Source organism: Leptidea sinapis, chromosome 14 (assembly GCF_905404315.1).
Source record: "Leptidea sinapis chromosome 14, ilLepSina1.1, whole genome shotgun sequence".
Classification (NCBI taxonomy): Eukaryota; Metazoa; Arthropoda; class Insecta; order Lepidoptera; family Pieridae; genus Leptidea; species Leptidea sinapis.
Genome location: NC_066278.1, coordinates 8231977 through 8259335, shown reverse-complemented (window position 1 = coordinate 8259335; position 27359 = coordinate 8231977). Strand labels below are relative to the sequence as shown.

General features: G+C 35.2%; 2 protein-coding genes across 3 annotated transcripts; one reads left to right on the top strand and one right to left on the bottom strand.

Moving 5' to 3' along the window:
* Window positions 1–941: 941 nt before the first annotated feature.
* On the top strand, window positions 942–7294 carry LOC126968139 (protein farnesyltransferase/geranylgeranyltransferase type-1 subunit alpha). Its single transcript, XM_050813013.1, has 5 exons — window positions 942–1376; window positions 1933–2056; window positions 2959–3049; window positions 3975–4114; window positions 6677–7294. The coding sequence occupies exons 1-5, from the start codon at window positions 1247–1249 to the stop codon at window positions 7176–7178; spliced, it is 987 nt and encodes a 328-aa protein (XP_050668970.1). The 5' UTR covers window positions 942–1246; the 3' UTR covers window positions 7179–7294.
* Window positions 7295–13045: 5751 nt separating this feature from the next.
* LOC126968130 (asparagine synthetase [glutamine-hydrolyzing]) lies at window positions 13046–15684 on the bottom strand. Of its 2 annotated transcripts, none has more exons than XM_050812995.1 (2): window positions 15610–15684; window positions 13046–14764 (listed from the first exon to the last, which is right to left on the bottom strand). In XM_050812995.1, exons 1-2 carry the CDS (start codon window positions 15645–15647, stop codon window positions 13099–13101), a joined length of 1704 nt encoding a protein of 567 aa, XP_050668952.1. In that variant the 5' UTR covers window positions 15648–15684; the 3' UTR covers window positions 13046–13098. The 2 variants fall into 2 exon arrangements, with proteins under 2 accessions (XP_050668952.1, XP_050668953.1); XM_050812996.1 differs by lacking the exon at window positions 15610–15684 and adding an exon at window positions 15257–15552.
* Window positions 15685–27359: the final 11675 nt, after the last annotated feature.

Here is a 27359-nt window from a genome sequence, read left to right as displayed (position 1 = left end):
GATTAGTATGGCTCTAAAACAGCACAAAAACAACAAGGCGCCGAGTGATGATGGAATTACAGCTGACCAACTGAGAGCTGGTGGTACTCCTGAGCTTAAGATCCTCCAGAAGCTATTCAATTCCGCCATCCTTGAGGGCAAAATGCCGCTAGCATGGCAAAGAAATATAGTGGTGTTGTTCTTCAAAAAGGGCGCCATGTAGGTACATAAGCTGTTTTCTAGGGTTATCACGATTCGTCTCGTACGCAGGTTTGACGACTTCTCGCCCCCCGAACAATATGGATTCCAAACTGGCTTTAGCACCATAGACCACATACTTCCGCTGCGGTTATACAGAAGACGGAGGAGTATAACCAGGCAAAGAAAGCTTTTGATTCGATCGAGACCTGGGCGATGCTTCAGTCTCTCCAACGGTGCCATATTATTTATCGATATATCGAAGCGTTGAAGTGTTTGTATGGAAACGCTACCATGTCAGTCCTTCTCCAGGCAGAAGCATCGAGAAGATATCGAAGCATATCCCACTGCAGTGGGGAATCAGCCAAGGCGATGTCGTATCGCCGAACCTGTTCCGCTGCGGTGGAACATGTTAAAAACATAGTTTACAGCAGGTAGTGGCCGGAGTCACCTTTTAGGCAAATAATGCCTGTTAATTGATAGCTCAGTTTGAACTTTTACTAGAATGACCTAGACTATTGTTAAATGAAACTTTACGTATTCACTTGAACTATTCTAGTTTCTAGCTCCTAGCTTATTATTATTACTAGTTGCTAGCCTCATTAACAAAAACAATATATAAAATAACAAAAATATACTACTATTACTATTACTAACTTCCTAGTTGCTACCAAAGATAATTTAAACACTACGTTCAGTTGCTACTATTCTACTAACTACTATCAAAGAGAATATAATGACTACGTTACTACTATTAGGTACTAAACTGAATAATATTTATTAGAAATTGGACAAATAATTGGTGAAATTAGTGTGTAATGTTCTAGCAAATTGCAAGCAATGTACCAAAATTACATATCAGAGTCTTGAGTCTTATCATATCAAACTCATTAAGCCTTTTGGTTCTCAGTCACAGATAAATTAAAAGTTCTATTTCTTTAGATAGTGTAAAATTCTTAGTATAAGTTAAAGTAGGGTCCTTGGTCAATTACAGTCATTCAGTAACTCCTAACTGAGTAGTTACGCGGTACTCACATATCATATCACACCTAATATTTAAACTAACATTATGTCGGATTACGGAGACAGTGATGCTAATTGGATATTTTACCAAGACCGACCAGAATGGAGCGACGTAACCCCTGTACCCGAAAACGATGGACCAACTCCTGTTGTTGTTATTAATCACTCAGAGAGATGTGAGTATAATTTACAAAATTACTATTAAATTAAATCATAAAACTGTAAATTTATAACAATATGTTGTATGTTCCTTTTTTTCTTACTTTTTTATGATGATCGTTTAACTTTTAACTTGATCTTGTTTAAATTTTGTTAATATAGACTAATTTATTAGATATAGATTATGTAGTTTTATTACTCTATTCCATCTAATTTAAAATTTAATCTGGACATGTTAGAAAGGCAGACAAAATCCAGACTAGAGTCTAAAAGTCTGGAGATATCTGGATTGATCTGGACACATGGTAAAATTATGAAAATGGCGCATTAACTTGTAATACGAGTGGTAGCATTATAATCGCTGACTAAAGCTCTATCAACTACAATATTTTAACCTCCTATTTCATGCCAAGAGATACTAAGTTCTACCCCTTTTTTGAATCAATACCAATTCCCACATATATGATGTCCTAGATATATTTTGTTTTTATCATTATCAAAGATCTGTCATATTAACCTAGGAACACTCCTAAATGTGACAACACATACATAATATGATAATTTTAATTACAGTTGTAGATGTGTACAACTACTTTAGGGCTGTTCTTCAAAAAGATGAGAAGTCGGAAAGAGCATTAGAATTGACTAAAGATGCAGTAGAACTGAATTCAGCTAATTACACAGTTTGGCAATACAGGTTGTAATTTATTTTATTTTATGAGCTGACTTACTCAGGATTTACTAAGCAAAGATATATATTAAATTGAAACTCATTAAATGGTTTATTTCCATAATAATTTGGATTTTATTGGTCCCAATTAGGTATCAATGTGTTTGCAGCTGATCTGATACTAGGTGATCACAACATACCTGGGGATTTAAGATTGTTCCCAGATGTAAGGCTTGTTTATATAGACAATTTGTTATGTTTTTAAAGTGATAACCCTCACTTCTAGGATTAATACACAAATTAAATTTGATAACAAAATTTTATAAATGATGGATGACTCTAAAGCCACAACCTCTGATAGATGAAGCCACAACCTGAGAGTTGAAGAAAGCATACAAGATTTTATGACAATATGTCATTCGAACGGTTAGCTCAGTTGGCAGAGCACTGGCACGGAACGCCAGAGGTCGTGGGTTCGATTCCCTCATAGTTCATAAAATTTTGTTTTCAAATTTTATTTGTGTATTAATCCTAGAAGTGAGGGTTATCACTTTAAAAACATAACAAATTGTTTATATAAACAAGGCTTACATCTGGGAACAATCTTAAGTCCCCAGGTGTGTTGTGATCACCTAGTATCAGATCAGCTGCAAACACATTGATACCTAATTGCTTGTTTATATTTCAAACAACCTTTTAATTTTATTTACTCAAATACTACATTTTAAACTGTTTATTGACACATCCATGGCTGAATTGCAAGGTGTTTTTGTTTGGGTTGTTGTGTTTTTACATCCAAGCTCACTGTAAAAGCTATTTCATATGAATGTGTGTTAATATTATATGGATTGTAATATGTAAAATGTAGACAGTTGGACCTTCATTTACGCAATAAGCTTTTTGAATGACTAAAAATATTGATGTTTCAGACGAGATTTATTAAAAGCACTGGGCACTGATTTAAGATTAGAATTGGATTATGTAGAATCTGTTATAAAGTTGTCACCTAAAAACTATCAAGTAAGTGTAAAAAAATTTACTGTATCTTTTTCATAATACTTACACTTTTCTGCTAAGAGTTTTCCATACATGTAAGTGAAAATGGAGATGATTATTAGTGATTTTAACCAAATGCAATAATTAATTAGTTGTATTTTAATTTTATTTTGTTTCAATTGGAAAATATTAATACTAGAATAGTCTAATAAATTTTGGTTGCATTGGTTTCAAACAATAAATATATTTATTAAAAAATGAAAACAGTCTTTATTCTCTGGTCTAACATACTAGCACTATTAATAATAAAATTATCTTATTCTAATGTGTACAGTCTATTATTAACATCAGTCTCCTCCAGGCATTGTTGATTTCTATCACTTGCTACTCTACACCATCATCTTGGAAGGTCTATATTAGTATAGTGTACCCATGACATTTCAATGTCACTAAAAGCAGGCCGTTAAACTGTAAGAAATGAAGTCTATTGACAACCTACCATTCATTATATAGCTGATAGAATAGAATGGTTAGTGACCCTGACTACTAAGCTAGAGGGCCCGGGTTCGAATCCCGGTAGGTGCAATCATTTATATGATACATATGGATGTGTGTTTCCGAGTCATGGATGTTTATATGTATTTATGTATGTTTAAGTAGGTATATTCTATTAAATATATTGTTGTCTTGTACCCATAGTACAGGCTATGCCTAGTTTGTGGCAAGATAATTTGTGTAGAAGTGTATCAATATTATGTTATATAATATACTAGTGAAATTGTAATATCACGGCTTTGACTATGCCTGTGACATATCTACTGCACTCAATAACTCTAGTGGTTTTTATTTATTTATTTATTAACATTCATTTGTGTCATTTCTTTGACCTATATGAGTTAAGTGATATTGATATAATTTGAATAACCAAATAATTGTAAATTAATTTCAGGTCTGGCATCACAGGAGGGTACTGGTTGAGTGGCTACAAGACCCTTCACTAGAACTTGACCTCACAGGCGATGCCTTAGAACAAGACCCTAAAAACTATCATGCCTGGCAACATCGGCAATGGGTGATAAAAACTTTTGGGTAAGATTAATGCACATATTTATTGTTCTTGGTTGATTGGATTGGAAGACAATCAGGCCTTTGGTCACTTGATGTTGAGTGTCTACTGTGACCACGCTAGAGATATTATCTGGACTCATTATTACATACATACAAAGAGACAAACACTTTATTTAAGGACAGGCAAGTATTCTTTAAAAAATATTCAATGTACAGTTTTTATTTTCTAAAGACTTAATATACTTTACTAGCTTTTATCTGCTACTTTAGGCAGTATTTTTTATTTAATTTAATATACTTACTTTGCAAATAATACACTACAAACTGCTGTGGGTAATACATTTTTATAAGCTACCAACTATAGAACTTTCATCCCACACAAGTCTAACTTTTAAAAACTCTAGAGAGAGATGTATTTATTTATTTCTTTATATGTGCCTAAATACAAAGTTTCATGGTGCCATCAAATTTCGACACCCTATTTATTCGCGATAAAAGGTCCTTTCCCAAGCTCTCTTCTATGCCTGTAATAAATTTCATCAAAATCGGTTCAGTGGTTTAGGCGTGAAAGCGTAACAAACAAACTTACATTCACATTTGTGATATTAGTAGGGATGTTTGAGGAGAAAAAGTGCTTGACAAGCAACATGTTCATCTGGTGGTAACATTACAAACCCAACATTATGAATGGCACCGCAATTCCGCTCGTCGGTTTGAGACATATGTATGGTCTCATTTACCAAATAATATCACTAGCGACAACACCCTTCAGACCAAATTCAAATATTTTTATTCAAAATAGGATTTAAAATCACTTATTGAATGTCAAAAACTAACACCCATTCAAAAGAGACTGCCTCAGACCTGAGAAGAATGGGCGCAAGAAACACAGCGGGCATTTTTTTTAAATATAAAATATGGATTACAATGTGATATCGTACAATAAACATTTATAATTAAAGAGCCTGAGGGTATTCGCTTTATTCCCAGTCCGTGGTGTCATTAAGAAAATCGTTTATGCTATAGTAATATTACTACTTTACTTCAGAAAAAGGCCCCGCTACCTTTCACTGTTAAAAATATATTTAAATGGTGCTTCAAATTACTTGTCTATCTGCCCTATGCCTTAATTTTAACCAACAACTGAAATCTACAGTAGGTTCCAATGAAATTGTAAAAATGTCATATAAGAGATGTTGATACATGATAAGTAATATATTTCTGATAATGTTATATATGTCAATAGGCATATAAGTGAATTTGCTAGAAACTGTCATAACCATAATGTAAACACCAGGAACAAACATAAACTTATAATGCCTACTTATTAGGCTAAGTCGAGTAAGTCAGTCTTTTGTCTGGCGTTGTATATGCTTTTACAAAAAGATCCCAAATAAAGTTCAAAACAAATGTATGGCGAAATTCAAAAGAATTGTTAAATAATGTTTGTGTGGTAAAGGTTACTACGGACAACATAAATGACTTTCTTAATGATACCACTGATTGCGAATAATAATAATAATATTGACACACTTTTTACACAAATTATCTTGCCCCAAGTTAAGCATATTATATAGCCTGTGTTATGGGTTACAAGACAATAATATATTTAATACAATATACTTACTTAAACATACATAAATTCTTATAATCATACATAAATACATTTAAACATCCATGATTCGGAAACAAACATCCATATTCAACATATAAATGCTTGCACCTACCGGGATTCGACACAAATAGAATAGAATAGAAATAGGGCGACCGCCCACAGGCTATTAAATAATAAATTTTATTGTACGATTAAACATTATAACCATATTTTTATTAAAAAAAAAGAAGCCTGCTGAGTTTGTTACGCCCATCTTCTCAGGTCTGAGACATACCTTTTGGAATGGATGGTAGTTTTTGACATTCATTAAGTGATTGTATATCCTATTTTCAATCAAAGTCAAAGTCAAAAAAATCTTTATTCACTGTAAAACTTTATAAGTTATTTAGTGCAAGTCAGGATGAAGTACGAAAGTTACAGTAGCATTCAAATGAGTATAACAATTTTCATTAACAAAATTAAGAACATTTATTCCAACTATCTTTATCATTCAAATAATCTTTCACATTATAATAGGCCTTAGATGTTAATTTATTTTTTACGATACATTTAAATTTTTTAATAGGTAATATTTAAATATCATTTGGGAGTTTATTATAAAATATAACACAATCCATTTTAAAAGATTTAGCAGTTTTACGTAGCCTAAGTAGATGGAATTGCGAGTTTATGTTTGTTTCGAGTCAAAATAAGTATTTGAATTTGAGGACAGTACAATATGCTAAAATAGTGACGCACTGTTTGCTTTCTAAATTACGGGGCCAGAAGAATATCATAGTACGTGATATCAGTAATGATAAATAGACCAGTTTTACATTTTTATTACATTAATGTGTGCTTATCTTCTGGTAAACACTTTGTTATAAGAACCTTATAAAAGACCTTCAATTCTGTGACATAGCTTAAAATTGGTTGTAAATTTAATGCCTATATTAGCTACCATTTACACATTAAATATTTCATTTCAGGCTCTTTGATAACGAAATGGATTTCGTAGATAGCCTTATCTCTGATGATGTTCGAAATAATTCTGCTTGGAATCAGCGCTACTTCATAATGAACAACCACCATGGATGGACGGATGAGAACGTGCAAAAGGAAGTCGCTTACACATTAGAAAAAATTAGGTTTGTTAAAAACAATGAGAGCTCTTGGAATTACTTGAGAGGTGTTCTGTTGCATGATTGTAAAGGAATGAGTGGGAACAACGCTGTCAAATCATTCTGTGAAGAACTTTACAACAAGGACTGTCGGTCTCCTTACTTACTTGCTATGTTGATAGACTGCTGTGACGAAGCTGTGAAGAATGAGGAAATGAATGATTTGTACAATGCTGAGCGGGCTATCGAGCTGTGCCAGGCTTTAGCGAACAAGTATGATAGGATGCGCTGCAAATATTGGAATTATTTGTGCAATAAGTTCAAGAACTTTAAAAACAATGCTACAAATAAAACTGATACGAAGAATTAAACTATGTATTTATTTTAATAATAATTAATATAATCTGGTCGCAACAAATGCATATTAAGCAAAATTGTCAAATGCTGTTAAATAATGTATTATGTCAATGAATATAGTTATCCGGTCAGCTTGTTTTATTGTTTGTCACGTGACACTGCATGGCTCGCGTGACGTGTTACCACCTCGCACGTGCACATGTCTGTCTGTTGCATCATGTCCAAAATGCTCGTTTCATTTTCTTTGTCCATGGCTGAAGTGTATTGTGTGTGTTTTTTTAATGAAAATAAGGCACGAGACGAGTAGGACGTTCAACTCATGGTAATTCATACGCCATTACAATGCAGTGCCGCTCAGAATTCTTGAAACACTTCAATAATCTGGCACCACAATTGCGCTGTTAAGTCTCATTTTCCCTGTAATTTCACTAGCTACAGCGCCCTTCAGACCGAAACACAGTAATGCTTACACATTACTGCTTCATGGCAGAAATAGGCGCCGTTGTGGTACCCTAAATCTAGCTGGCATCCTGTGCAAGGGAGCCTCCCACTGGTGGTTAGTAGATAGTGATAGTAAGTTTATGATACGTGAGCAACACTGAAAATGTTTAGAACTGGCCAGTTGCTAATGAAAACTTTTTATGAATTTCAATTTTAGAACTCTTTGGTAACCTAATGTAGTATATTGCTATATTCATTTGTTTTTGTGATTTGGCGGAATTGGAGAAAATTTCCGGTCAATGATTTACTATGACTTTCGTTGTGGGCTTACTCAACAACATAGCTATGATAGGCTGCGATTAGCATTTCTTAATGAAGCCCCATCTCGTGCCATTATTTATAATTGGTATAACGAGTTTAAGCGTGGATGTAGCAACCTCAATGATTGTCCGCGTGAGGGACGTCCTTTAACAGCGACTACTGAAGATAACATCAGTGCTGTGCGACGCATGATAGAGGAAGATAAGAGAGTGACCTATCAGCAGATACGGGCAAGCCTAGGCATTGGTATGAGTCAAGTTCAAAAAATATTACATGAACATTTAGGCGTCAGGAAGCTTTGAACCAGATTGGTTCCCCATACTTTAACCGACGACCAGAAACACCTTCGTATGGACTGGTGTCGTAAAATGTTAGATTAGTTCAACGGCGGTAACTCAAATGCTGTATTTGACATCGTCATAGGTGATGAAAGCTGGATATATTGCTACGAACCCGAAACCAAAAGACAATCAGCTCAGTGAGAGTTTCCTTTCGAGGATCGGCCAACTAAGGTAAAGAAAGGAAGCAGTCAAGGAAAAAAGATGATTGCCTCATTCTTTGATCGGAAAGGTCATTTCGCGACAGTTGTGCTAGAAGATAAGGAAGGAAGGAAGGACAGTTACGGCAGACTGGTATGTTAATCGCTGTTTGCCTGTTGTCTTGGAAAAAATTCGACGCCAGCGCCCTCGAAGCAGGATGCTCCTTCACCACGACAATGCTTCAGCGCACTCCGCAAAACGGACTGTTGAATATTTGACTATGACAGGTGTCGAGATAATTAGTCATCCGCCATACAGTCCTGACCTGGCGCCCTGCGACTTTTATTTATTCCCAAGAACTAAAGATAAAATTCGAGGTATTCGCTTTACGAGCCCTGAAGATGCGGTGTAAGCGTACGAAAATGCCATAGAAGAGACCCCTAAGGAAGAATGGGGCCACTGCTTTTCTCAGTGGTTCCATCAAATGCGGCGTAGAGAGGAACGGAGATTACTTCGAAAAACAAAAGTATGGGCAACTTTCTACATTAAGCCGTTTGTCATTTTATAAATATTTTCAGTGTTACCTGGGTATCGGGGCGTTATTATTGTTCAAGCTCATTATCAAGTGCGAATGTTTGTATGTGTGGATGTATGCGTTTGCTCATTCTCTCAACAACTACTGAGTGGATTTTATGAAACTTTACAATATACATCAGAATAACACATATCTCACAATTTATAAAGATATTGTGTGAATTATCTAAAATATAACGATAAGTGTCAAGCAAGTAGGAAAAAATCTAGCATTTGCGACATATTCTGGCGTGCGCCACATTGACATATTTTTCAGTTACATTTATGTGAAGAACGTGTGATGGTGAAATACTAACATATGATTTATATTGTCTATTCTATTCTTCCTACTGTGGCTTCTGTGGAAGATATACCACAGATTTGCCAGAATCACGTTAGATTAGACTACCAAGCCTTGAGTATATGTCTTCTAAGTTTAACGGTAATAAGTAATCGGTGTTGAGATTACATAAAGTTTAATTTTCTAATAATATCTGAAACAAATAATATACATGCTTGTAAGACTATAAACGACATACACAAATAGAAATAATTAATTAATATAAGTACTAAATAATATTTACAACTTAATCTTATTTATTTTAATATATTTACACAAAACATTTACAAAAGGAGTGTAAACTAGGGAGAGGAGACATTTAATGGAGGTTGGACGGGGGACTTCAGCGGGTATATAATTGTACAGAGAAGATTGCATTAAGGGACAACTAAAGAATAAATTATCCATGTTTCCCTCATCAAGGCCACAATCACATAGAGAATGATCCCTAATTCTACGTTTAGCTAGAAAGACTGGAGTGCAGGCGTGGTTTAAACGTAAGCGGCATATAGTTGAGATTATTGTTTTATTATGAATCCTACATTTTGAGAACCAAGGTTTTTGAGGAATTTCTGGTTTCTGAAACGGGCAAGAGGCTCACGGGATGGGGAGAGGTGAGGAAACCCCCCATGGACCTCGCCGAAAAACTAAAACTAAAAAAAGAGACCAGTAGGAGGCTCCTTTGCACTGCATTATACGGTGTAAGCATTATTGTGTTTCGCTCTGAAGGTCGCCATAGCTAGTGAAATTACTGGGCAAATGAGATGAAACATCTTGTCTCAAGGTGACGAGCGATAGTCTAAACCCATCGAGATATAATAAAATAATGTATGGTGGAATTGCGTATCTTACATAGTTCTACAGAAAAGTCCGCGATGGCATAATATGTCTATCTCTTAAGGATAACATAGGATAACATCCATATCCATTTTAAATCTATAAAAATTAGCAATTACATATTAAGCGGTAATGTATAAGCTGTTTAGGTACACAAATACGATATTAATCCGTAACAGTTTATTACTACATATTATAAAATCATTATTTTCCGATGGCTTTAGACTGCATTATTCCCGAATACTTAGGTACATAATTTTTACCGTTGGGTCAACTAGTATCTCATAGTTGTATAAAAATTATCTAAGATACTATAGCTTATTGCAGGATCTTTTGGGTATGGCCTTAAATTGGCCAACTTGTATGTACCTACCAGTTATTTATTTATTTATAATAAGATTTTGCCATCGTCTGTGACAGATTAGTTTGCGTCGCAATTAAATATTTTAAAAATGCCGTTGTGCGTTGTGAAAAAGTGTAAAAACAATAATATAAAAGTATTTGTGGATATAATATGATTATCTAAGAGAGAAAAAAATGTGTAACTGATATACCCCGTAACCGCACACACACTAGCATAAAGGTGCTTCACTTGCTAATGTCACGGCGCGGAGTCCTTCTTTTTTTACTAGTCCGCGATTATTTATTATACTTTCATTAGTTCACCAATTTGCCACATGCACTTGACAGAGTATTGTCATTGTAGTATTTTAAAAACAAATAGCTACTACTTTTGTATTGAATACTTATTATGTTTTCTTTGCCGAGATTTAAAGAAGTCAAATTATACGTGTTTCTGTCATATTTATTTAGGCAAATCAGTCATTGGCTAAAAGTGAATGAAAACAATAATAATATAAGTAGGTAAATAGTCTAAATCTTATAACAGTTAGTAGTAAAAAACTTCAAGCCGAAAATGTCGACAATCAATAAAATGAATTGAGTATTATATAAAGACTGAAACAATAGTACCCATGGCGTGATCTCCGATAACTCACCTAACTTTCAAGAGCTGATCCCAGTCAAAATGTGTCAGTCCATAGCAACAGACGCTGAACGCGATGAACCGACGGTACTAAGGTCCTTAAAAGAACAATTAAGGCGCATCACTTGTTCGTGTAAATTTTGTGAAAGGTATCGAGATAATCCAGTTTGTGTCAAGGAGGAAATTATCCCTAGTTTGAATAACCAAGAGGTTCAAACAGTTGAAGGTCGTACTCGTGACCATACCTTTCATGAACATCATAAGGAAGTACAAAGTGAACACTTCTGTCCAGGATGCTTTGTGGCTTACCACTTATTAAACGAGCAACCGAAAACATTTAAAGATGAAGAAACTAAAACTGATATTATGTCTAGTGACAAATCTACGGAGAAAAATATTGCAAACCTCGATAGAACGACGTCTATGAATAAGGTATTTACTGTAGATCGGACAGCCATGGGCAATATAATGAGTGAAGATATTCCTGATGTTAAATTATGTATGAAACATTGCTGTCGTAAGCGGAGTCAGGATAAAGTTAAATTTAATATTAATTGTTTATATAACGACAGTACTCCAGTAGACGACATTATATTATGTAACAATAATAATTGTTCTGGGTTCAGCCTTGAAAAGTTTATGAAAACGATTAGACCACCACTTAATGTTGATTTTTTTACCGAAAAGTAAATAAACTCTAATGAAAGGTATTTTATTTTATCAAGAATTGAAATGAGTAGTGTCTTTTATTCGGCAAATTTAAATTAGCATGCATAAAGTTACTTAAAATTTAAAAATCCTTAACAATATAATTTTTTTTGTCCTTTAACCATTTAAACAGGAGTCCAGTAAATCGCTTCTGTGGTAAGTTTTTTATTTCCAGAGGTAGATGATTGAATAGTTTTATACCCATTGCATAGCTACTAGGTACTATTTAGGTATAATGTTGTTCTGGTACAGTGGCCATACACGAATCACTAGTCTTCCGATAATCCGTTTGATCGAGGATTCAATTCAATGGCCCTTCCAAATAAATGTTTATTGTTTTACAAATTAACATGCTTCAAATATATGGATACATATTGAGCAATGTCTTAGATTAAGGATTTGTCTCCACTCCAATCCAACTAGATACCGTATTACCTAGGAACAATAGCTTTTTGTATTGTGGCATAAAGTTGCCATTTTAGTTTCAATTATTAGTGTTAGTTAATTACTAGTTATTAACAGAACTAGTGGCACGTCAACATCCCACATTTTTCGAGACAAGCTCGAGTACGCCCAATTGGGCATAGTATTAGTTGCCGCACATTGCGTCTACGCCTGCTGTATCTAGTTGGAGCGGAGCGGAGACCAATCCTTAATCTAAGGACAAAATATTTAATTTTTTAAAAGTCTACATGAAAAGGTCGGACCAACTACACATATAGAACGAATATATTTTTTTTGGGCAACAAATGCTTGTTGGACTGTGCTATTTCCCCATATGATAAGACCGTATCTGAGGACTGACGACATATCCGTGGTACGGCATTAAAGATTCATCTATTTTTTTTATGGAATAGGAGGACAAACGAGCGTACGGGTTGTTAAGTGATCACCGCCGCCCACAATCTCTTGCAACACCAGAGGAATCACAGGAGCATTTCTGTCCTTTAAGGAAGGTGTACGCGCTTTTTTTGAAGGTACCCATGTCGTATCGTCCCGGAAACACCGCACAAGGAAGTTTATTCCACAGCTTAGTAGTACGTGGAAGAAAGCTTGAAAACCGCACTGTGAAGGACCGCCACACATCCAGATGGTGAGGATGATATCCTAACTTGTGGCGTGTTGTGCGAAGGTGGAAGGTGGTCTTCTAAGGACATACTCAAATCTACAAATTCTAGAGCGAAGAAATGAAATAATTTTGTAAAAATAGTATTTATTGATAAGTCAATTTTTTTAAATAATCATTTATTCACGACTTTGCAGCATAATGTTTAATAAATCGCGCTGAAGGATCCGTCACTTGTACCCATTTTGGCATCCAATAATAAGGTGTAAAGTTATATTGATCTGGAAATGATTTTTCAAAAATATACCTATAATATTTTGCTTCAGGTGTAATGGGAGGAACACCACTCGTATATACAGTCTCATTAGATGGCAATCTTTCTGTAACTATTTCTGAAATTGTTGTAAACAAAGATTTCTTGATAGAAGCGACTCCATCACTAAATGCTTCTTTGTGTCTCCAAAGTATTGAATCTGGTATAAGTTTACTGTTTGCGAAACTCTTTCGAAGAAGATGTTTTTCGACGCCTTCCTGAGGTTGTCTTAATAAAGAGTCTATACTTAGATAGTGGCTAGTAAACTGGATATCGAGGAAGGGTACTCTTAGTTCTAAGCTAAATGCACTAGTTGTTCTATCTGCTCTCAGACCGTCATACAAGTAAATATCTGATAACAATCGAACACTTTCTTCGTGTCCATCCGTTGAAGTTGGAGCATCCCTGAAATATATATATCCTTGTGCTAATTCATCAGCGCCTTCACCACTGAATAATACAGTGGTGTTTGTTTTTTGTTTAATATATCTAGATAAAAGATACATAGGTAGGCTTGCCCGTATAGTAGTTATATCAAAAGTTTCCAAATGATAAATGACGTCGTCTATATGTTCTCTGACGTCGGCTTCGTCAAATATTACTTCATGATGTTCTGAGCCAATATATTGAGCTACTGTCCGAGCAGCAATTATATCTGGAGAATCACCCATACCGATGGCGAATGTTTGTATGTCATATGGCAAGTTGATTTCTTTTGCTAATTTAACAACTAGAGCTGCTACAAGTGATGAGTCTAAGCCCCCGCTTAAAAAGCAGCCTATACGTCTATCGGACATTAGGCGCTTTTTACACGCCGCTTCTAATAACAAAGCAGTTTTTTCATAAACGTCAACGTTAAGCCCAATTTCAGAAACATATGGTACGAATTTTGGAGGTGTACCTGGCTGAAAGTATTGTTCAGTTTTGACTTGTTTTACCGTGTTGTCATCTAAAATACTCCATTCTTCAAAATGTCCAGGCTTAAACTGACCAAGGAACGACCCATTGGCGGATTTTTGTTTTAGGCCAATAAGGCCTTTAGCTTCGGAACAAATAGCCATAACACCGTTTGTCTCATCGCTCAATTTGAAAAGAGGCCGAACACCATAAGGGTCCCTGGCTATAAACACTTTTCTTTCATCACCATCGACGAGGCAGAAAGCGAACACTCCATCGAGCTGTCTAACAGTTTCAGCAATTCCAAATTTTTTGTAACAATGTATTATTGCTTCGACGTCGCAGTTGGTTTCGTAAGGAAAGGCATATTGCTCGCCCAGTCTCTTGTAGTTATATATTTCACCGTTGCAAATGAGAGTGACGCGGGGATACTTATGTAGGCGCATAGGTTGCATACCATGCAGACCATCGACAATAGCAAGCCTGTGGAATCCTAATACGACCAGCTGTTCACGAGCATCTTGCTCGATACGCCACGCATCAGGACCGCGGTGCACAATATTGGAAAAGCATTTAATACAGGTTGGTGACAGCCCTCCCTTTATTCCAAATGTTGCCCATATGCCGCACATTGTTAACCTGAAATTTGATAAATAAATAATTTAGGTACGTATGTATTTTTTACACATGTGAGTACCTATCAACGTAACTATTTTCACATCAACCAACATATTTTCATGTCTTATAAAGATTGTTTTTATTAAACAGGACGTCTAAATTTTTAAAATTAATCTAAAACAGCTGGTAGATAATGTTTAATAATAATACTTGGCAAACATGTTATATGGTGCCTTATAAGCAAACAATTTCTAGCAAGTTAATAACTTTCATAGCTCCTATTTCACTGTTATTTTAAATATCGACTTCTCATTTATTCTTGGCTCTAATACAAAATCTTTCAAGTCTTCAAGGGAAATTAACAAATGCACAAATTTCATAACCAAACATTATAAGTATTACAACAAACCTTAATGATTACACGAATTTAATTCTTAACCAAACCAAAAACCAAAGTTAATAACTTAAACAACGTATTTTAATACATCAAACTGAAACTCATTGGTAAATTACCTTGCAATCCGTAACCGTTTCAGTAATCACAGTACCTGCCTACCAATAAATACTAGATACTAAATATTTTAATTTTATTACTATGGTCGAAGGATCGGATTCAAATTTCAATTTGTAGCCACTGCTGTCAGCTGTGCTAACAAGTAACAACTATTATTGAACAGGTTATGTTTAATTTAATCGAATAACCTTGACTTTATTCGTTCATTGTATAGTGTAGCAGTGAACACGAATTTAAATACAGACATGAGAAAATTTCAAGTTTCAACCTTATGTCACGTCTGTTAGGGCTTTTACGTCTGGGGATATCTATTATTATTATGTAGTCGAGGTACGAATGTCATAACTCATACCTCGACTTTATTGCATCAGCTTGTTTCCAATTTAGCATAGAAACAAATATCGTAGAAATGTGACACCGTCATCATCCACCATCAAATACAAATATCGACAGCTGTCACTTGTCAGTAAAATCACGCCTATGACATAGTATGTCGTAATAATACAGACAGTACAGTCAATGTCATACTTTAGTATTCTTTTTTTGATGTCATGGGCGATGGACCATAGACTATAAACTATCGAAGTTTTAGATAAAACTTAGTTCAATTTTTTTTATTATATATTTATGTATATATATAAATCATAATATTATTTACATTTGAACATACTTGTTCTAAAATAATAGTGAGTAAATAAAATCAAATATCTCACTTACTCATGTAACGTTCCATCCTCAATTTACTTTTAACCACGTAATTTGTTGAGTTTTGTTTTCTTTTGTTATTGAAGTGAAACTTCTTTAGAATCTTTGTGATTTGAAAGTCGATAAAATGAAAAACACAAACAGGTAAATGAGACAAAAACAGGTAAATGGTTAGGATTCAGCCGGGGAGAGAATGGGATAGAATACGCCGTCGCCACTACTATTGTTTGTATGAAATTGTGCATTGTAAATTACTAAATGACTATATTAAACTTCATGTTTATGGTGAATTTTGTTATGGTCAGGTAAATTTTTGCTAAGTCTATTATTAAAGTCCGATCGGTGATCAGCACCATCTATCGAAAACCGTAATGTTGTCGTATTATACCTACTCGATAGATTAAGTATTCGTTTTGGAAAGACGAAATAGTAACAGAATGTGACACTAGATGTGTAATCTATTACTTACTATTTATTTTTAAATTGAACCAAGATGGGGTCTATGGTTCAACGCCATCTAATAAAGTTTAGTACACTAACGTACCATTACCAAGAATATAATATTATAATAGTAATATATTCAGTAAGTAAATAATTCAGATCGCACAGCGCGATTAACCTATATTTTTATTCACCCAGAAGTTGCCTCTCTTTCTATCGCGTGACTGACGACATTTGGGTTGTCTTCTCTACCTAAAACTGTACCTAGTATGAGGTCTTATAAAAATAGCTCAGATCTTTTTATAATATAAATCTGTAAGTAATCGTAATCTTAAATCTTTCGTTTTCAAACGTACTTTAGTTGCAGATAGTAATGTTTGCGTTGGAAGACCACGACATAGTTGAACTTATTTAGTACAGGAAATACATAGGTAGCTATCATGAATGGTAATTTCATTAAAATAATAATCACTCTAAATTTTATTGTTTCAGCGTCATTAGGAAGCTATTAGGATCGCTATGACTTTAAACATGCTTTGCTTTATTTATGTTTCTCCATTTTTAAAAGATCAGTCGGATCGCTAACCAAGTGACTAACAAAGGTCGCGCGTGCGGCAATGCTCGCTGTGGGTCCTTACTGGCAAAGAGAATTTAAACACTACGTCTACTGCCTGGCACACTACGTCTACTGGCTGGCATACTGTGTAGAGGCTACCACGCGTACTTACGATTTCGATACCTTTACGGGGAGTGAGCCTGTCTCATCAGCATCATGTCATGATATCTCTCGGCCTGCATTACCCACAACACTTAATTTTTATAAGTAACGCTAGGCAAAAGGAAAATACAAAGAAAATTGTTGCCTTATCTGTAAGGAAATAAAGTCTACGTTTTATGGAATGAGAAAAAAAAGCATTTTTATCTTATTAAACCTTAGAAATATTGATCAAATTTGTTATTTATGACATGAGTGTTCGCTTTCTGCCTCGTCGATGGTGATGAAAGAAAAGTGTTTATAGACGGGGACCCTTATGGTGTTCGGCCTCTTTCCAAATTGAGCGATGAGACAAACGGTGGTATGGCTATTTGTTCCGAAGCTAAAGGCTTTATTGGCCTAAAACAAAAATCCGTCAACGGGTCGTTCCTTGGTCAGTTTAAGCCAGGACTAATTTAGGTGAGAGTTTTGAAGAATTAAGTATTTTAAATGACTACACGGTAAAACAAGTCAAAACTGAACAACACTTTCAACCGAGGTACATCTCAAAAATTCGTACCATATGTTTCTGAAATTGGGCTTATAGTTGAAGTTTATGAAAAATTTGTTTTGTTATTAGAAGCATCGTGTAAAAAGCGCCTAATGTCCGATAGACGTATTGGTTGCTTTTTAAGCGGGTGTTTAGACTCATCACTTGTAGCAGCTTTAGTTGTTAAATTAGCAAAAGAAATCAACTTGCCATATAACATACAAACATTCGCCTTCGGTATGAGTGATTCTCCGGATATAATTGCTGCATCAAAATGGCTGGCCGCTATTACCTATAAGATAATTCGCATCAGCAAAAAAGGCATGGCAAATCTTCAACCCCAGCATTGACTGAAGACAAGGACAAAAAACTTGCAACGCCAATTAAAAAAAGGGAAAAGGTTGCTCCTGACACAAAATTTTACAAAAAAACAACTGTGACGCCTAAAAATAAGATTGATCTTACTAAAAATAAGTTTTCTTTTAAATCGCACAACTGGTTTTGCTGAGATTCTGTTCGCACTGATTAAAAACATAAACTTTGTTATGTTTCTCTCTTGTTTCTCTATTGATATGTGACATCTGACGGTCACACTGGAAACTTGTGTCCAAAGAAGATGTAAATACTACGTAGTAAGAGGCGGAACTGCCTAATATTGCCACAAATAATAACAACTTACAATATTATTATAAACCAAGATGGCACAGTACCAAATAATCGCGATGCAAATTAATTTTTTTTTAACAAAAGTAGTAATTTATAAAAAGTATAAAGTTAAAAAATATATTATACTGAACGTTACTTTTCATGTGTGTAATTATTATACAATATAATTAATTCGCAATTGTTGCATGTTGTATGGCCTTTACCCGTTGCCTCATCAGAACTTGACAAAATAAAAAAAAACATTATGTTATCTATCTTCGATTGATGAGGCTGTATGGCTGACGACCCTTTAATTACATAAAAAAACGTTCTTTTTTATGTTAGGTGGCGGGAAATTATTTTGAATATTGTGTATGTACTTTCATGTAATAAAATTATAATTTTAAACTAATTACTAAAATAAATTTTATGTTTCTGCGAAAGTTACAACACTTCTTATAAAATGGATTCTCCCGCTGACCTACAAATGGAAATATGCTTCCTTAAATCAAATCTTGAAGAAATTGTGGACGGCTTAATTGCTCAGGTTTATTTTGCTTATTAGGTATAATTGATATTTTTACCTATTATTTATCATTTTTGATAATCAGGTATATAAAAATTTTAGGAATCTTCAATTCCGACATTGGGTGCTGAATACGAGCATAAGTTGAAGGAAACGTTAAGTGCGTTGCGCAATCCGCGTTCACTTAATAATGAAATTGAACGTCTAACACAGGAAAATAGTAAGTGATTTATAGTTATCTTTCTGATATACATTTTAAATATATAACGTACCAATAATTATATTTATGTTGAACTGTGAACATGTGGTCTTAGATCATATATACGTCTAGATAGACGATGACAGCTGTGAAAACGACGAAAAAAATTGAGTTTAGAACTAACCTTTATTATGAGCAATTCATGCACTAACACAGTGTCAAACAAATCGCGAGTATAAGACGTAGCTTGTCTACTTACTCTAAACTATTATTCCTGGCCTGTTTTATCGGCTGTCTAACAGCAAGAGACTCGTAGAGTATCTAGACGTATAATAATTAATGATCTAAGCGTGTGGTCTCTGGCTTGTCAGTCATCTGTGGAATATGAAACAAATCAATATGGCCGAAGTTATTGAAACTATAATAAGTAAAAATAATGAAATGATTTACCAAAGAAGGCTTGTTGCCAGTGACGTAGCGTGCCTGGGCGGGGCCCTATGTAAAAATTTGCTTGGGGGCCCTTATTTAAGGGTTAAGATTTATCACAAAAGAAAAAAAAATGTTTGCATAAAATTAAAATAAATATTTATTCATCATAATTACCTATCTGTCAGATTTTCCAAATTTTTACAAACAATTCAAATTAAATATACACTCTCTTTGCCTTTTTTACGGCAATCAGCAAAAGTTGTTATTAATAATTATTACTTGCGCACGTCGGGGGCCCCGTATAATTTATACGGCACATACGGTGGTAGCTACGCCCCTGGTTGTTGCCTCCCGAGTAACAACCGATAAAGAAATAATGTTAATGCTTGTATGTGGTGCGTGTGAGAAGGAACTTGGAATCTTGGGTCTCCGAAATATTCTGAGAGAGATAGAAATTAAGACGAATGATATAATTATTACTTTTAATATAAGTCTATTTTATATATAATATGACTTTAATAGTTGCGGGCGCCGAGGAGTCCACACACTCATGGACCTACGGCTGATGACTTCATCAGCCGTAATTAAGTGTCATATGCCGTTTACTTAAACGGCATATGACACTTAATATATTTGTTTTTTCAAGGTGATGAACTATTACGTTTGCATTTCAAGAGTCCTGTGAGACTCGTCGAAATAGCCGAGTGAACGCTACGTTCACTCTGTCACTTCATATCATAAAAAACCTTTAAAAGTAGAAGATAAACTCCAGCCTTTTTATTATACATATTAATGCTGTTTTAAATAATATAAATTATAATAAAATATAGCCTGTACAAGTACAAAATATATTTTGAATAAGGAGAGTTCGCTTTATATATATAGCGACATGAAGGTAGCGGGTTACTATAAAATGCAGGACTTTATTGGAGCCACTGAACGAGTACTACACAGTTAAAAAAGTTTTTTTAAGCTATTTTTGGGAGCCTCTTTTGCACAGGATGCCGGCTAGATTTTGGGGACCACAACGGCGCCTTTTTCTTCCGTGAAGCAGAAATGTGTAAGCATTACTGTGTTTCGGTCTGAAGGGCGCCGTAGCTAGTGAAAAAATAAGGCAAATGAGACTTAACACCTTATGTCTCAAGATGACGAGCGCAGTGGTAGTGCCGCTCAGAATTTTTGGGGTTTTTCAATAATCTTGAACGGCACTGCATTGTTATGGGCAGGGCGTATCGATTACCATAGCTGAACGTCCTGCACATCTCATCCATTGTTTTCATAAAAAAAATGTATTCAACATATTATGCGCGCTTCATATTCAAAGAAGACGTATTATGTAACGAAATTATGATAACCGTAATAGTAATGCCACTCCAGTGCAGTTATCAGCACAGCGCATGCAGCTGAAGCAACAGTGTGAAGACATGAACGGTCGTCTCGCCAGAGCCCGCGCCGCTCAGAGTGAACTTGTGACGTCACTGCAGCAAGACGAACAGGACATCGACATTGAAGTGTAAGTTTATTGTGTTATAATTCGTTTCAAATATGTCTCGCCCAGTATCGGAATAATGCATCGCATCGCTTGGCGTTGTGAAGAGCCGTCGGTTCATTATGATTATGTCTCTTATCAACTTACAGTATAATATCTAAAGTGATGTAACAAAAATACTCAAACGTCATAATTTTTATTTACACAAGTAAGTCAAAAAACGTAAACGTAAATTAATTAGTAAAAACAAAAGTTATTGAGTACTGTAGATGCGTCATCCACACACCGTAAATAAAAAATAGTATTACGCGCATTTTATTAGCGATTACATAAAATATAATAACTTTAATTTTAAAAACATGAAGCGGAATTTTTGGCAACAAGATCATCCTGCCTCCAAATGCAATAAAAGTTCACAAAAAATCACAAAAATACTATTCGCTAGCTTATCGCCAAACGATGACATAACAACTCTTTGTTTATTTGTCCCAAAGTTGAAATTGGGACAAACAATGATGATGCAATGAGATGCAAGCTCTGTCCCGTTCTATCTCAGCCTAAGTTGTATATTGCTTGTTCTTTCTATTTGTAATGAAGTAACAGACGCTACTTCTGCAGAGTTAATATTCTAAGGCAAGTATACACTGCTTCACTGCACACGATAATATTGGTTTAATTTTTGTGTAAAACCGTTATGTTATTAACCCTGTAAATAAAGTAATTTGTTTATTTTCAGACGCAAATACGAAGATACTTTACGTGGAGTGGCAGACCAGTTCCGACAACATCGGGCTTATATCGTAAGTTATATTTTGATCGTTTAAATATTATTATAGATTTGATCGTTTGTTCATTGTCTAAGCTTTTTGAGACGTTGCGACTTAAACGACTTAAACCTTTACAGATATTAAGAATCTGATTTATTTTTATTTATTTATTTGTAATATTTTCTAAACCATATCTTATAATTTGTTGGTCTGAAGTATACTATAAGATAAGACAAGTACGATGAACATAAAAATTGCAAAAATACTCCCGTATTACTTTTGAAAAATAAAATAGCTACAATAAAAAAAAAACTAAATAACCTATTAATTGAAATAAAAGAGAGAATATAGAATCTGACTCCAGAGCATCATTTTGGTTTCCATGTAAAACACTCAACCATAGATCAAGTGTATAGATTTTCCAATATTTAAAGAAAAAGCATTAGAAAATAAAAAAGTGTGCTCCACAATAGTTTTTGATGTGGTGCAGGCTTTCGATAAAGTTTGGCACGAAGGGCTTATTTACAATAAAAAGGGCTTTACCAACATCATTTGTGGATATTCTTGAATCTTACCAATAGATATTTTAGGATTAGGCAATAGGATATTTGTTCAGAAATTAAGGAGATAAACGCTAGAGTACCTCAGGGAAGTGTATTTGGTCCGGTCCTGTACCCACATATGACATTTGCGACGTTGACATAATTATCCCTATTGCGACCTTTGCTGATGATACTGCTCTAATGCGCGTGGGTTGTAACCATAAAGAGGCAGTAGAGAATGTTCAAATAGCGGTAAAGACAGTAGTGGACAAATAAGGTTTGTAGTAAATTAATTGTAGAAAAATGGAGAATTAAACTTAATGAATGCAACAAGAAAATTAGAAAATAGTACCATACGAATTAAATACAAAAAAAACGAAATATCTGGCATACCCAAACTCTTGACATAAAGCTCCGTTGGAAGGATCATGTCAAGAAAAAAAGAGAACAATTAGAACTTAATTTTAAACATATATATACTGGCTTCTAGAGACTCTAAGATGTCAGTATAAAATAAAGTTTTATTGAACAAGCAATTCTTTCAACGTGATTGATATAGAACTGTTTATACAGTTCAATACGTTGAAATATATATGCTAAGCAATTTGAGGTTGCGTGTGCCCGTCATTTCGACTAAATATCGAGCCTGAACTATATTTTATTTAATTTTGATTTATTTTAGAGTACCTATCTTGTAGGTACTTGTCTTCTATAAGGAAGCAAATTCCTTTTGTATAAGTACCTACATGTCATTACAGCTAAGAGTGGCAATGAGATTCTGGCCACTTCTTATATCATATGAAGCTCAACTTAACCGAAGTGGCGGTAAATGGTAAAATGTTTAACTTTGATATTCATAAGTGTCATTATTTTGAGCTATATAGAAAATAGATTTGATTTGAATATGTGATTTTAGTGTTTTTCAATAGTAAATTTTCTCAAATTAAGTAAAACTATAACTTTAGAACAAGGATGAAGTTAAGTCAAACATCGAGATGATGAAGAATTCAATGAGTGAGTTAGAATTGGAAGAGCACAGAGTTGAAGAGCTGGTGAAAACCATGGAGCGACAGCTGAGCGATCTACAGCCCGCTGTTCCTGAACATGTGTTGGATATCCTGTAGTTATCAAACTCTTTATATCTATTTAAAATTATTTATACACTGATACACCTTCTGGGAATGTGCCTCCGTCTTGAAGTGACCACTGGGCTGAAAGTGCGTTACTATTTGGTATTTGTTATTTATCCAACAGTGATATAGTTTAGTTTATGGTTGGTCGCGGGCCCTGGTGTAGTACACGGCTCTATGTATCACTCGGGCTATCTCGTGCTCGCTTCTACAGACGGCACCCTCCTCTTGGTAATCAGTGTATGTAACGTTCTGCCTGCTATCTCCTATTAAAACTTTCGTCACGTCCGTCTACTACTCTCTACTGATATGCCGCGGCCGCTCGGTGGACGCGCCCTATCACTGCCTTAAATATTTTCAATTCAAATGTAGTTATTAAAGTTTGTTACTTCATAACTTAATGGACCGCATTGCTTTTTACATTCCTGACACATTGTGATATACTTATATTAATATATTAATTACTTTTTAAAATTGAATTGCAACTACAAAGAAGTGACTGCTCTTATCGTACAACTCGGATGCGGTAAGAGACTTATTCTGCGACAACGCTGAGGTCGTGCGAGTATCGATCATTTGCACGAATATTACAAAACTAAAGAGTATTTTGTTTGTTTGTATCTACGCGCTAATCCGAGGATCTACCAGTCGGATTTGAATAAATATTTTTGTAGCAATCTATAGTTGTTATGTCTTTCAGCATTTTTGTAACACGAGCCGGAAAGGAAAGCGTTCGTTGTCGTAATAGTAGTAGGTACGGTATACAAACTCATCCTAAATTATTACTAATAGTCAAAGAATAATCCGCGGTGACATAATATTAAGCTTATTTTTATAAATACTACATACAAGTACCACAATATTATGTTCTCTTGCAAATTATTCTATACTACATCCTATTGATATTATGTGATATATGTTTACTTTTGTTTCTCTTATTAATATTCAATATTTATTGTTTTAGTGAGATTTGTATTAGGTTTCAGTTGCATGTATTGCAAGTTTATGCCTATGCACAACTGTTACTGTTTGTCTCCTAATAAAGTAAATAAATAAATATGGTTTAATGTGAAAACAAATCCTAAAAAGTTTATGAGCATTATTGTTAGTCACGACGTCGCATCCTCACGAGTTGGTGTCGTGAGGTTAGGGGAGTCGTGAGGAGGTACTGCCATCTCTAATAATCCAACACTCGGGTCGGGTCTGTCTGTAGCAGCAGTGCAGCAGTGGCGTGCGACACACTCCCACACAGAATAGGTAATCCACCCAGTCGTATGTATAAACTCAAGGGCCCGCTGGGTTACTTCAACACGCTATTGTTTTTATACTTATATTGTGGTAAATCGCAGTGTTTGCGTAACGCTCGTGCTTCACTAGTATTCGCCGTAGCGTGTGATGCGCCCATTTACCGACTTTGCCCGAGCAAGGCTCTTTGTCGCGACAAAATTCGCCGCTTCATAATAGCCTATACACATGATCGGATTTGGTACGGCCGAACCATCGGACGCGGTCCAGCCGCAAGTTTTAAAGGCATTTGTTTGTTTAAATATTTGGTGTTTGTTTATTTATTTAATACGAAAAGACTCAAGAAATTGACTCCACAATAAACAACAAAAGCACAACTGCTACTTAAAACGATAATAGCAACGACAGCCTAGAAGGTGTCGTTGAGATTATCGTAAAAGTGACGTTTGATTATTTGTTCAATTCGAATATTCGTCTCTGACATTTTCAACTAAGAGTAGGTTAGGACCGATAACATCGAATAATGTTTCGTTTGTTCAATCATCGTTTCGACATTGAATGCGATGTCACGATATATCAAATATCGATTTAAGGAGTAGGCCCCCATTAGTGGACCATATTCGATGGTATGTCTCATTGTCCATCGCACAAGATTCCGGTCAAACCAAATCCGACCATGTGCTTGGGCTATTATAATTCACATCGGTCGCGCGGTAGGCGATCTAGTTGACTGCGTAGAAGTAGCCAAGAACACCGCGCTAACTATGTTTTTGGCGGATCTTCGCCCGCTAGTGAAGCCGCGCCATGGGACACGAGCGATATGGAGAACGATAATCGGTGACACGCGTTTTAATACGAATCAGGAACTATTTCCATCCAATCAATACTTATCCGAAATTAAGTAGCAATCATTATGAGTTTCTTATTATCGTGTTCCACTTAGGTGTAAGTTTCATTCCAGGGGCAAAAGTGAACTAGAAAAGAAATTGAATGATTTGACAACTCAGATGGAAGCTCTCCAACGTGAACAAGATAAGATCTCTACATCAAGAAAATAATTTTAAATTCCCTACATTTTAAACATTTTTACCTTTTCGGGCAAATGCTCTTTGTTTGATTATTGAAATAATAAATTGATGTTTTTGCATTGCAATATTATTTTATTTATTTGAGTTAGCTCACTTTATTAAGCAATAAATCGTACAAACTATTGTAGAATATACTAGTCTTATAATATAATAAAAAATAAAAATGAGAATTTATTTGCTATAGGGAATGACAATAGCAACATATTGCAACAATACCTACTTAGTTAACGTCATGAAGTCACATCAGTTCGTAAAGGGTCTTTGACATCGGGAGAAGAACTGAAAAGAAACTCACAGCCCAATTTTTAAAACAATATAAAAATTGCCAAGCCTACTACAACAATACTATACAATATTAGGTGGCCTGCGCAGAACTATTCATTATTTTCTTCTACATACTCTACTTTACTAAGAAAGTCTTCTTTGTTAAAGAAGTCTTAATATGTTTTTTAAATTTGCGCTCAGTGAGTCCTAGTACAGTCTGGCATATATACCTATGAACGAGTACTTAACACTAGCTAACCTATTACACGGTGGGAGGTTGTCTATAAAGGCGATGTCTCACAGATGGCGTCACCCTCAGCTTTTACCAGTATTTTGCCACGTCGAACCGGGATCGCCTGCAAGGATATGAAAACTTTCCGTTGAGTGCTATAGTGAGGGCATCGTGGTACGTAAGGAACGCTACGTTCGCCAAATACCTAATTAATAAATAGAAAATATAGACGCCTTCGTATCAATACAGAGGAGAACAACAATCAAACAGGAGTTTTGTTCGAATATTTATTAGTATCGTATCATTCTTCTAAGAACCTTAGCATATTTATTTATTTTGGTTTTGCAATATTTTTCTATTTAGGTGGAAACCTAAATAGAAAAATATGTAAATAATTAAACTGAAAAGTTTAATTATTTGCATGTTTTTTTAGAAGAGAAGGACAAACGAGCGTACGTTTCAACTCGCCTACATTCTGTTGCAATACCAGAGCAATTACTCGAGCGTTGCTGGCCTTTTAGAAAGGTGTGCGCACTAGTTTTGGAGGTAGTAGGTACCCATGTCGTATCGTCTTGGAAACATCGTACAAGGAAGCTCATTCCACAGCTTGGTTGTACGTGGAAGAAAGATTCTTGAAAGCTGCACTGTGGAGGAACGCCACACATCTAAGATGGTGGGCATGGCAACTAATTTGTGGCGTGTGGTGCGAAGAAGGAATTCGGCGGCAGGTATCAGGTGGTACAGCTCTTCGGAACACTCCCCATGATAGATGCGGTAGAACACACACAATTAAGCGACGTCACTACGCTACGCAAAGTGATCCAGTCGTTCACAGAGCACTGTGTCTCAGACAATCTGAGCTGCTCTGCGTTGTACGCGATCTAATGGTCGAGCTGACACTGGGGTGCGCCAGACCAGTGTAGTGTGAGAATTACCTTTTAACACACAAAATGTACACATTGATCTCTCCAACTCATATAGAGCCAAGGTCGTATAGAGCACATTAAAGGGGATTATAGTCACAGTCAAAGTTTTCAATTAATACCCGAATCTCCAACATCGCATGGCGACCCTGCCAGTGCTGCCTGTCGGTCGCGCTGCACAGATGGTTTAATTGTACAGTTTACAGATGTGAAGTTAAGTTAAAAAAAACTTT

What these genes read in the sequence shown, in the direction of transcription:
- LOC126968139 (XM_050813013.1), top strand. Translation starts at nt 1,247, where the DNA reads ATGTCGGATTACGGAGACAGTGATGCTAATTGGATATTTTACCAAGAC. An exon ending in TACACAGTTTGGCAATACAG is followed by an intron (nt 2,057 to 2,958) that starts GTTGTAATTTAT and finishes TTGATGTTTCAG; the next exon opens with ACGAGATTTATTAAAAGCAC. An exon ending in TGTCACCTAAAAACTATCAA is followed by an intron (nt 3,050 to 3,974) that starts GTAAGTGTAAAA and finishes AATTAATTTCAG; the next exon opens with GTCTGGCATCACAGGAGGGT.
- LOC126968130 (XM_050812995.1), bottom strand. Translation starts at nt 15,647, where the DNA reads ATGCTAAATTGGAAACAAGCTGATGCAATAAAGTCGAG. An exon ending in GCTGATGCAATAAAGTCGAG is followed by an intron (nt 14,765 to 15,609) that starts GTATGAGTTATG and finishes ATCAAATTTCAG; the next exon opens with GTTAACAATGTGCGGCATAT.